Raw genomic sequence first — 12,400 nt, 5'->3', positions numbered from 1 at the left:
CAAGTTTTTTTTCCTCATTTCCCTCTATCTTGCATTGTTTTTCTTTAGTCTGACAATAATTTGAATTTTTAAACTCTGAAGATAGGCCATATTGTTGTCATGGAATTCAAATACATATAGACAGCCTTCCTCTGCCAGCTTTTTAACTTTGATTGTCAGGATCTCCTCTGTTTGTTCAGGTGTCATATTTTAGTAGATGGTGAGTTTTGGCATGGAGTGTTTTCAGCTTTTGTAAAATGTTTGATTTAGTTGTAAAACTATTCATTCAATGTGTGGATTTATTTGAGAATTACTTTTAAGTTTTTTAATTTTTAATTACTTTTAGCAAAGTATGTGGATTCAAAACTGAGAGCAGGCAATAAAGAGGCAACCGATGAAGAACTGGAAAGAATCCTTGACAAAATAATGATAATATTTAGATTTATCCATGGTAAGTAGCATATTTTTGAACATTTTCATAACATATACATTATTTGTCTCTACTATTGAATTTGTATACACAAAGGATATTTGACATATATGTCCTATAGAAATTCCTGATTTATATGTGTCCTAAGGGCTTGTAGAGAGAGACTAAGAGAGCCCATTAATGGTTTAACATAATGCTTTCAGGTGGTTTTTTTTTTTTTTGTTATATTCACATTACATCAAAATACAAGCAGTCCTTGAGTTACAAGCACCCTACTTACAAATGAGTAATATTTAAGAACGGAGTAAGACAACAGGAAGTGAGAGAAATCTATCCCTCGGAAGGGAAATTCACTCTTGAAAGAGTTATCATGGGGAAAAGGTGTCTCCACTGAAGCATTTTCACCAGTCCTTGTTTCTACAACAATTATCACAGAGACAGAAATCTTTTGAACAGGGACACACACAGCAACACAAACACTATGAGTTGTTAACCGTTCCCTATGTGATCCAAAGCTAAACAAATATATATTTTGGCTGGAGTTACACTTTAAAAATGTACCTGTTTTGACTTACAAACAAATTCAACTGTTTTGACTTACAAACAAACCTACAGAACTTATATTGTTTGTAAGTTGGAGACTGCCTATACAGTACAGGAATTATTATGTGAACCTTTATTGCAGTATTCTGAATGAGGATCCATATAGAAGGAAGTGTTACATGATTAGTTTTTGGCTGTTATCGGTTTCCCTGATTAGAAGGATATTGCCCCCACAAACATAAACCTTCACTCTTCTAACTCCTCTAACCAGTGGGAGCAAAATGAGTCAAGTTGGTACTGGATCCTAAGGTCTTGCATTTTTAAGGCAGTGGCTACATTTTATGAAAGTGTCATATCTGGCTTGATACTGCATGAAGTAAAACATTTTTGCCAAGCTTAGGAAAAGCTATTTACATCACCAGATATGAAAATAACATTTCAGAAAGGCTTGTTGTGCTACTTCAAAGGGGTTTTCTGCGTTCCTTCCCAGTGGAGAGAGCCCTGCCCTCCTTGCAGACATTTTCCATCCTGCCCTTCGGTCACTGTTCTACTGCTGCTAAGTTAAATATTAATTAAATAGCTAATGTTTTTATACGCTGCCTAGAATGCCAATGCTTGATGTATTCTAGCATACCCTCCCCGTGGTTATGCCTAGCCTTGATGTCTTTGGGTCACCACAAAAACACTGTTTTATGTCTCCACACATTTTAAAATTTTACTGTCTTTTAAGTATTTTAAATTCTGCATTTTTAAACAGCTGATAAATTGTGCCTTATCAGCTGTTTTCATGCATGTGTTTGCGGTTTTATTTTTTTGCATGCCCCCTTCCAATCTTGTATTAAAATGATAAAAACCATTATAATGGGACATGTATTGCCAAAATGTATTTCAAATATTCACTTCCATTGGCATGAATTAGAGATTTGCAGAATGCTGAGCAGGCATATCCTGAGAAGTATTTGGTTCCTTTTATGAAAGATAAGAAGTCAAGTCACTGCTCCATAGCAGAGCAAAATATACATGTACTTCGAGTATCACAGACAGGAAGGAAGGAAGCATCAGTTACGTAAATAGGGGCAGGCAGGAGTTACTTCATAATGTCAAGAAGTGAAGAAAACCTTCCAGTCATTTTGCACAATTCCTGCTTTGGTAATCATTATACACATAAAAAATTGAGCAAACTGTGATTTTTTTTTTCCTGTTGTGGTTTAGAGTTGATAATTCTCAAATTTCACTTCTAGTATTTTGGCTTGTTTCCAATAGGTAAAGATGTATTTGAAGCATTTTATAAAAAAGACTTGGCCAAAAGGCTTCTGGTTGGAAAAAGTGCTTCAGTAGATGCTGAGAAATCTATGTTATCTAAGCTTAAGCATGGTAAGCAAACATTTCCCCTTAATTTTATACCTGAGCCTTTATAGAAGCAAATAACATTTATTCGAAATGTCACATATATGATTATTTATTTATTTATTTATTTCCTATATTTGTACCCTGCCCTTCTCACTCCTGGGTGTGCGTGTGTGTGTGCTCAGGGTGGTCTCACAACAAACACCATACAATACCATCACCATCATAAAACATTCAACAGATACATTGGAAAACATTAAAAGAGTTACTTAAAAACAATTAATTAAACATGCCAGTTAAAAAACCAAAACCAAGTCTGGGTCAGTTCATTGTCACGGGTTGCCTAAGTCTGAATTACTAGATATGCTTTTTAAAAGTAAATCGGATGATTATGTTTCAGGATTTTTTTCATGCTTCTGAACTATTTGATGACTTCATAATGTGCATGAATGCTAAATAAAGTCAGTGTATACTTAGCATCTCTCCCTCCATGTTTATATACTAGAATGTGGAGCTGCTTTCACCAGTAAACTTGAAGGAATGTTTAAGGATATGGAACTCTCCAAAGATATTATGATTCAGTTTAAACAGGTACGTTTTAACTTCAGTTTCATCATACAGGAAATTGCCTAGATATTATCTTATTAGCAACATGCTTGTTATATGTAATATCTTCTTCCTTATCAAAATGTATGACTTTTATTGACTTCAAAAAATAAAATGAAGGAATGATATAGTTATGACCAAATCAGCCTAGTTGAGCTATTGAGTTCTGTGAAAAAGAAATTGGGAGTGAAGCCAAGGACATAACAAAGTACTGTTATAATTAGAATTTAATAGGAGGTTTTTTTTGTTTTGTTTTGTTTTACTGACTTGGGTGGGTGGAGTGTTTTGCCCCAGGCTACAATTCAAATCTTGTTTCATTTTCTTTTGGGTCTCAGCTTCCTGGGCCACCTAATCTACTACACTTTGAAAATAATTTTGCATAGGTTTATGAAAAGATGTCATTTAAAAGTACACACACCAATGCCAAAACTTTCTGACAGGAATGCATAAATTTACGAAATCCTACAGCACAACTCTGTAGAAGCATGATTTCCTGTCAGTCAGGTCTGTGATTCAGAAAGGCATGAGGCACAGAATCTCAAGTTACTGGAGAAAGAAGGAGGGAAGGAAGGAAGGCAAGCAAAGAAAGGAAGTTGACTTTCTTGGTTTCTGATAGTGAAGGGACTCATTTTCCTTGACCCCTCATTGTTGGTTAGTCTGTTTAAGATATTTATATATCATCTCCTAACTCACAAGGGATGTCCAGGTGACAAAAACAATTAAAATAGTAAAATATTTAAAAAATCAAAAACCATTTTAAATATAATGTTAAAACAGTAAAAGAACACACACTTCAAACATTAAAGGCCATGCGGATCAGCATTGTTTTAGCCAGTAGCTCCTAAATCCCTTAGGAAAGGAGTCCCACAGTTGGGGTGTTGCTACACATATTCTTATAAAATACTCCACCACTAAAATACTCTAGTCCTATGTAGCACAGTATCTCTGAAAGCGGGAGTAGTGTCTTTTCACAGATTTCCCACAGTTGAAATTTATTCCTCTCCGGAAGAGTTCTGAATAGCACTCAGTGCCTTTACTTGGCTGACTATCTAGATTCTAGAACAATGTTGCAGGCCCTGTCATGAATGATGTCCCTTGATAAGTGCTCTTGTGGTAATGATGACATGCTCATTCTATGACCACCATAAGTTTGATATCAAGCTTTGAACAGTAAAAAAAAAAAAAAGACTATTTCATCAACATTTGTATTGCTGCTACAAAATGGCAATCATTTGCATTCACCTTAAATGTCTTAACAGAAATGCTACTATGGTAGTAGTTTTAAAATAGTGTATATATTCTTTGTAGTATTATTTTTCCAATATATGAAAATGGTGAAGTGTGAAGCAGAGAACACTTCCCCTGTAAGAACTCCATGTACCTTCAATGAATAGGGGATTTGAAACATTGTTTAAAGAATGATATGGATTACCAATGCCAGTATTTGCTAAGCAAAAGTAAATATGCTATATTTTACTCAGGGCTTTTTAAAAAGATGATTGAGAATTCAGTTTTGCTGTACTTGATAAAAGTAATAGTTTCATAACATGAAATTGAACTTTAGGTATAAAAAATAGATGAGTTCTAATTATATTTTTATTATACATATTAGAATAATATCCATTCTTTTTGTTTCCTCTTCATTTATTTAGTATATGCAGAATCAGAGTGACCCAGGCAATATAGACTTAACAGTAAATATACTTACTATGGGATACTGGCCAACTTATACCCCCATGGATGTCCTTTTGCCTCCAGAGGTAAGCATTCAAGAAGAACTTTTGGGACATCACAAGATACGATTGTTCATTTGTTATAGTCTCTACAGTCATGTATGTACATAATGGCGCACAACATCTCATATATTTTTTTGGCCGAAAAGGGGAAGGGTTCATCTCTTTGGAAAACATTGTCAATTATATAGGTGTGTACAGAAAGATTGATACTTTAAGCCTTGTGGGGGTGGCCCGGTTGTTCTAAACATGCATGTTTCTTTGCAAGAGCATTTAACATTGTAGTCCATACTGTATTATGAAGAAAGCCTAACATTCATCCTGATATGAAAGGTTTTGCTGTGCGGGAGCATTCAGACATGTAGCTTGCATTACTTGCACAGAAATTTCCATGCCTTTTGGCTGGCCTAATAAAGGTTTGACAATATTTGTTTTGGACTTTGTCTTATGACTATCTCAGCAATCCCAGCGTTGTGTCTGTACCATTTCCACAACCAGACAGGCGCTTCAGAGCCCCGTTGCCTCGTGTTACCACATTATCTTGAAGCACAAAGCATTGAATTCTATTCATATCTATCATCTGAAACATAATAAAGAATTAAGATTAAACAGACATTTATTCTCTTACTTGTTTGTTTTGCATTGTCTAGTTGCTTGTTTGTTCATTGATTGTCGTGTAGAAAGGGAGGTGGTTGATAGCCCATTTATATATCATTTTAGTGTAAAGATCTAAACCTTACAATGGTGTGTAAGTGCATTCACACAGACACAAGTCTTTGACTGTATTGCCTTATTTATTTCTCCCTTCCTTCTGCCTGTTATTACAGATGGTTAAACTGCAAGAAGTATTTAAAACCTTTTATCTTGGAAAGCACAGTGGTCGAAAGCTACAGTGGCAGACAAGTTTAGGACATGCTGTCCTGAAAGCAGAATTTAAAGAGGTGTGTTATTCTTATTTTAGACAACAAAAAACATAGATCAGCGACTTTTTACTTTCTTCATATACAAAGATTTCATGATCTTGATCATGATCAACGCATGATCTTGCCAACCAGTGGAAAACATTTGAGTATGTAAGCTGTAAAAGGATTACCATAGTCAAGAACCTAAAATAATTTGCAGTGAATCGTTTTCCATAAAGAGAAAGAGAGCAGCTCTTCCTTCATTTCTTTTTCAGTTTCTAGAAATATGAGGACTCTGTACTCTAGGTATTGTGCAAAATGCAGAGCCTCCCCACGAGTCAGGATTTGGATTTTAGACTTTGATTCAGCTTGCTCCATTCATAGGCTGCAGAGGCTGATCATCAGACTGGATTTGGAACATTTCTGTTTATTAAGATTTTTTATTTCCAGTGGACTGGTATCACTTTGGATGCTGTCACATGAGATGGCATTGACAAAAGGATTTATTCTTTTGAATTCTGAGGAAGAGAGCTCCCCTTATGCTCAGTATGCTATCAAGTATTATAATATGAGTTGATTTAAGACCTATCTCTTCCGTCAGGTTTATCCAGTCAATTTTAACCTGCATTTTATCCAGGAATTTTAATCTGTATTTTACCTGTGTATATTTGTTATATGTATTGTAATAGTGCTTTGTTTTATCTCACTGTTTTAACCATGTTGCACTCTGCCTCGGCCACAAGGACAGGCGTGTAATAAATTGTTGTTGTTGTTGTTGTAACTACTGTTATTTCAAACAGTAAACATAGAAAGGAAATAAAAGCTTGGAAACATGACTATTTTGGACAACAACTCCCAGAGTCCCCAGCCAGCATGACTGCTGAAAGTTGTAGTAAAAAAAGTGACAGTTCTAGCCACTGGCATTTTTTTCTATCTGAAAAAAAGTCCTAGAGATCTTTATGAATTAATAAAAAGACGATGTATGGTAGTGGTAGAGCACGTTAGGCATGCAGAAGGTTCTAGGTTAAATACCTGGCTTCTAAAGGGTCAAGGCTGGAAAACCTGAGGGCTTCTGCCAGTCAGTGTCAGTATAATATGTCAATTGATCAATCACTGGTCTTACCGGATACAAACCAGCTTCATGTACCCTAATTTCTATCACATAAAATATAAACCGGGGGGGGGGGTGTAGGAGGAGAGATGGAAAGAGCGGAAGTAGTGACAACAATTACTCAATGGATCTACCATACTACTAAACTTATATGTTTGAAGATACCTTATGTGTTGGATTATTACATTATGATGTTTGTTTGTTTTTCTATTTTAGGGGAAAAAGGAGTTTCAGGTGTCACTTTTTCAAACATTGGTGTTTCTGATGTTCAATGATGGAGATGAGTTCAGTTTTGAAGAAATTAAAATGGCCACTGGTATAGGTAGGTAGTACTTCAGCTCTGGAGCAAGGTATCCACTGCACAGAATTGAGCTCAACGGCCAGGGGAGTAAGCAAATGAACAGCACTTGGAGGGCCACCAGCCGGCTGATCTCTGTCCTGCTCCTTATTCGGCTCAACCTGGCTCTAGGGTGGATTGCACCCAAAGCTCCCACCCACCACTATAGTAGCAGCAGCATGTGAGCTGGGTATCCAGGAAATGTGTGGCAACAGGGCCACGCTCTCCTTTTCTCCAGTCAAGTGACAGTAAGGCATTTCTTCCACCACCACTTCCATTTATTTTATTTATTTATTTGTCGTGTCAGGGCAACCAGTCAATTATATTACATTTCTAACAGAACAAAGCAAACAAACAGACAAAATACACTTCCATGAATCATCCAGAGGAAAGATGTCTAGGGTTGTTCACATGGACTTGGGTTGCTAAGACTCACTTGCTCACTAGAATGAATTAGGTGCTGCTGCAAGCCAAGGGTGAGTGGGTTGGGTATACTCACCCACAGGGGTGGGTTAGTAGCATAGTGGAAACAAGAATGCTCCATTCTGTGGTACAATGAGTACCACCATTGCCACAGGCCTATTCAAACTTTGTTTTTGTTCTGGATGCTTTTAGTTCAATTTTAGTCTATCCCCTCGTATAAGCTGTTCTTCTATCCCAGATATGTATAAGACCTGTTTCCTTATTTACCGTATTTTCTCGAATATAATGCACACCTCAATTTTGAAGGTGCACATGACCAAAAAAAAAAAAAAGATTTGTTGAATGTAATGTGCTCAAGTTAGGGACTGCAGAAAGGAATGGTTCCTCCTTCCCCATTGGCTGTTCTGCTGCCTCCCGCCCTGAAGACAGGGCCAGTGGTATAGGCAAGGTTCAAGTTTGCTTCAAAATGGCTGACAGGAAAGGGGATGTTCTTTCTCACCTTCAAACCAAGGCTTGCAAGTTGGCCAGCCTCAGCCTGCTGGAGGGGCACGGTTTCTCAACTGGCCTGTTTCACTAGGCCTTAAAAACTGAGGGGGAGGTTCTGAAGGCCTCCTAAAGGAGGCCAGTTGGGAAGCTCCTGCACATTCTGCTTCAGAACAGGCAATAGACAATAGGAAGATGTGCCCTCCATCAGACTAAAGTTGGCAGACTTGCCAGCCTCAGCCTGATGGAGGGGTGCAGCTTCCCAAATGGCCTCCTTCACAAGGCCTTCAAAACAACCCCCTCAATTCTGAAGGCCTTAAGAAGGAGGCCAGTCTGGTGGAGGAGCGCAGGCAGGTTTACATTTGCAATTCTAAGACAGACCTCAATTTTAGCTATATAATTTAGCCAAAAAAAGGTACAGATTAGAGTTGAGTAAATGTGGTAAATTAAGTTTTTAAAACTCTCAAACTTTTTTTTTTTGCATTGTTGAAATATTTCAAACTTCCAAGAATATTCATTAATTCTCCAGCTCATAAAACATTGCTGTCTGGTTGTTTGGGGCATTAAACCCAATAGATGCATTATCTTACCACTCCAATTCATTTGCACAATTGTGTGTATGTTGCTCTTGAGATACCAGTCTTGACTGTAACATTTGTCTCCATGAGACAAATTCTAAACCCATATGCTTATTTCGCAATATCCTAGAAATACAATGATATATTTGTGATTCTTTAAAAACTGAATGCCTGGCTTCTCTAATTGCTATGGTAATTATAAATGTGTCTACATCATATGTGTACTATTTAATCCCGTTATACAGAGGAAAGTGAATTGAAAAGAACCTTGCAGTCTCTGGCTTGTGGTAAAGCGAGAGTGTTGAATAAAAGTCCAAGAGGCAAGGATGTTGAAGACGGGGACAAATTCACCTTTAATGCTGATTTCAAGCATAAATTGTTCAGAATAAAGATCAATCAAATCCAGATGAAGGAAACAGTATGTATTCAATAATGGCATTTCTAGTGTATTTGTGTGTATAGAGAGCAATTTTGGTTTGCTCTGTATCCTGATAGAACAAAATTGTGGTGTTTTCAGTTTTAAAGCAGAACACTTTCGTCTTTCTTATGCAAAACTTGCCTCTTAAAGTTCAGGGATGATTTGTACAAGAAATATTTCTTAATTCATAAGACAGAATTTTGCTTGCAAATTGAAGCAATACAATTTCAAACCTGTTAGTAGGCACAGTGCATGTTTGCCATATAGACACAGCAAGATAAGTTCCATTTTTGTGGTTTTAATATGTTTCGTTTATTTGATTTAAAAACTTTTGTATTTGTAAGAGTTTAGCTTTTTATTTTATATTTCTTTTAAGCCTCCTTAAATTCTATGCAAGAACAAGGCAGGATATATATCAAAATAAAGTAAAAATGCAACAATTCACAAAGCATGCACTTTTTGTATGAACGCATCAAACACTTATCACTGGCATAGAGTAAACATTACAAAGTTATTTGTAAACTATGATCTTTCTAGTCCCAAATAACAAGTTTTCTCAAGTAGTTAGTTGACATTGTAATTGACAGATTTTATTTTCAAGATTCTAAAAAGTAACTGAAGTAGTCACATTTCCGTTACCTGTTAAAATGTGAATGTTGCAAACCTTTGGCCTATGATACTATTACACACACCGCCTTCCCATCTATCTCATCTTCACCTCACCACTCATAACAGAGTGCAAGGTATAGCACAACCCAGCACTTGAATCATGTGATAGTCACCTCAATCATTTAGGAAGCCAAACTGTAAAAATAATGTAAATGTCAAGTTCCTCATCACAACATGGGTACAATTATCCTTTATAAACTACAGTATAATGTAATATAGTTAGATCTTTGTCATTGAGGAGGAACTAATTAGAAGATGTACTTGTGATGTTTGCTTGATTGATGCAGACCATACATATTTTTATGACTGTTCATTCCTATTCTTCCTCTTAATAGGTTTGTCATGATTGCAACATATTTAGATACACGTTGTTAATTTTCCTTAATACAAATTATATGTTGAAAACATTAAATACAAAAAGCCAGATAGGTGTTGCTTTGTGAGTGAAATAAACACCATATTAAGCCAATACTCACCATATTTGTGAGTGAAATAAACACCATATTAAGCCAATGTTATTCAGAAAACTTTTAATTAAAACTGTATTTTATTAGGCAAATAGTTTGTTCACATTGATGAATAAAAAAAGAATAAAAAAGAATAAATAAATAAAGTACAGATAAAACCTCATTTTACTTTGGGTCATTCTTAAAATATAATCTGGGTCTTAGTATGTGTACAATACAGACTGCTGTTAAATAGGAATATAAATTCCAAACATTTTTATGATAACTCATGTTTTTCCAGTTATTTGTACAAAATGGAATCAGTTAAGTTTCTATATGGCCTTTACTCTAGAAAATAAATTCTTTAACCATAGCTGTAGAGTTGTTATTGTTTATCTCTGCATTATAATTGTATAGTAAGTAAGCAACCAAAGGCATTAGGGGTATGTTTGTGTGTGTACATATGGATGCATGTGGACTCATCAGAAAAAGAAATGAAAGGTACTGTATAATCTTGCATTCTTGCTCTTTAGGTTGAGGAACAAGTTAGCACAACTGAAAGAGTTTTTCAAGACAGACAGTATCAGATTGATGCTGCCATCGTTCGTATAATGAAAATGAGGAAAACCCTTGGGCACAATCTTCTTGTTTCAGAGTTATATAATCAACTAAAATTTCCAGTGAAGGTAAGTGAAATGTTCAGATTTTTTTTCTCAACCAAGCCAGTAAACCCACACCCAAAGACAAAGTCAGATTAAATAGAAATTTAAGCATATGACAATTGTAAAGTTTTGTTGCTACAGTTAAATTAGCATATTTAGATATTTTCTATAGGTACAGTATACTGTATTATCTTTCTTTTGTCCCCGAATTGCTAAACACAGTGATGATGTATTCTCTTTTTAACAGCCTGGAGATTTGAAAAAGCGGATTGAATCTCTCATAGACAGAGAATATATGGAGAGAGACAAAGATAACCCTAATCAGTATCACTATGTTGCATGATAAGGAAGAAACATTTTTAATGAAACAAATGGATACTAGCTTCCCAACAATGGATACTTGAGATATTCCCAAACCTTTATTTTAGGAGATTTGGGAATTGTGATAGTCAATCAGCTGCATGCACTGCTGATACTTGAAACATCCTTGCATAGACTACATTGTGTTTTCTAAAGACATGTTTATTTTTAGCTTCTTGATTTCTTTGGGAATTCTGTTCAAACATTATTTTGAGTGAATGATAACAATCCTTTCTGATGTCATTCTTTGGCCTAAAGAAGTTAGGATAATTGTGTGCCTGACTGAGCATCATAAAAGTTCTTTGTGCTGTATTCTTGAGCTTCAAAGATGATATGGATGTCTTTTTTAAACTCAGTGGAAGAACAATCAGTGGTTTCAGAGTACACTGAATTTCAACTATGCACAATGAATTCTAGTATTTCTATTTGATTTTTTATTTCACATCTTTCTAAACGTTACCTTTGTTTAGATAGATCCAAGTGCCAAGAGGATGACTGCATATAAACAGCTGTAGTTGAATTTTGAAAATACTTATTGGTGATGCTTTTTTCTTCTTCTTGGCCCCATGAGAGTAAATTAAATAAGCACTTTCTTACTTCAGGATACTTGTTTATAAGCATCCAGTAAAACAACAAACTGTTCTAGTTTTGTTCTAAGACTTGCACACAGACTAATTACACTGGCATGTTCTTGGAACATGAAAAAAAGTATTTTTAAGGTAAGATCATAGGCGACAATCCAGTCATTCTCCAAATACCTCATATTTGCAGCAACATAGTGCAGAGAAGAACTGGATTGTCCCCATGATTTTTGTCTTGACAGACTTTGAATATACTGTTAATGTAGAATTTGATCGAACTTTGGAGAAAGAAATCTATGGAAACTGATACTTGTTAACTGCTGGTTTTACAGGATATACAAAATGGTATATGTTTAAAAGAAACCAAAGGGAGGGGGGAGATTGTCCTTTGTGTCATTTAATGTTAGTAATACTTTTTATTAAAATGCGTTGCATAAAATTAGTCACTTGGTTAATTATATAAAGAAGTTCCCTTGTAATATTTTGACTTCAACAAATTAAAGTACCTCCATTAACTGTCAGTACCTGTTGCACTTACTGAATTTTTCTTCCATTTCCTTTGTATATGTAAAAATCTAAATTGAAGCTGATGTAAAATAATATAGATCTCTTTTCACTTTTAATGATCTGAATTTTATTTACAGATTATGTTATCTTATTAACTTCGTAGTCACTGTATGAATATGGCAGTACATTTTCAGTCTGCAGTAGGATGGCTAGTTGTCTTTCCATTGATTGATAGTGAAACTGCTTTAATCAGATTAACCTTTCTTTTTAAAATGTGGGAAATAC

The 12,400-nt window shown here is 35.4% G+C and overlaps 1 protein-coding gene across 1 annotated transcript in view; it reads left to right on the top strand.

Moving 5' to 3' along the window:
- CUL4A (cullin 4A) overlaps positions 1-12,129 on the top strand; it is a 40,692-nt gene extending 28,563 nt beyond the window's left edge. The window contains exons 12-20 of the mRNA XM_067466849.1: positions 326-430; positions 2,216-2,326; positions 2,805-2,890; positions 4,558-4,665; positions 5,466-5,579; positions 6,868-6,973; positions 8,718-8,890; positions 10,539-10,691; positions 10,915-12,129. Of these exons, the coding sequence (XP_067322950.1) occupies positions 326-430; positions 2,216-2,326; positions 2,805-2,890; positions 4,558-4,665; positions 5,466-5,579; positions 6,868-6,973; positions 8,718-8,890; positions 10,539-10,691; positions 10,915-11,010 (1,052 nt within the window). The 3' untranslated portion in view covers positions 11,011-12,129. The remainder of the gene's footprint in view (positions 1-325; positions 431-2,215; positions 2,327-2,804; positions 2,891-4,557; positions 4,666-5,465; positions 5,580-6,867; positions 6,974-8,717; positions 8,891-10,538; positions 10,692-10,914) is intronic.
- Positions 12,130-12,400: the final 271 nt, after the last annotated feature.

This window comes from Anolis sagrei, chromosome 3 (assembly GCF_037176765.1).
Source record: "Anolis sagrei isolate rAnoSag1 chromosome 3, rAnoSag1.mat, whole genome shotgun sequence".
Classification (NCBI taxonomy): Eukaryota; Metazoa; Chordata; class Lepidosauria; order Squamata; family Dactyloidae; genus Anolis; species Anolis sagrei.
Note: the sequence above shows the minus strand (reverse complement) of the source record. Positions and strands in the feature narration are given on the sequence as shown.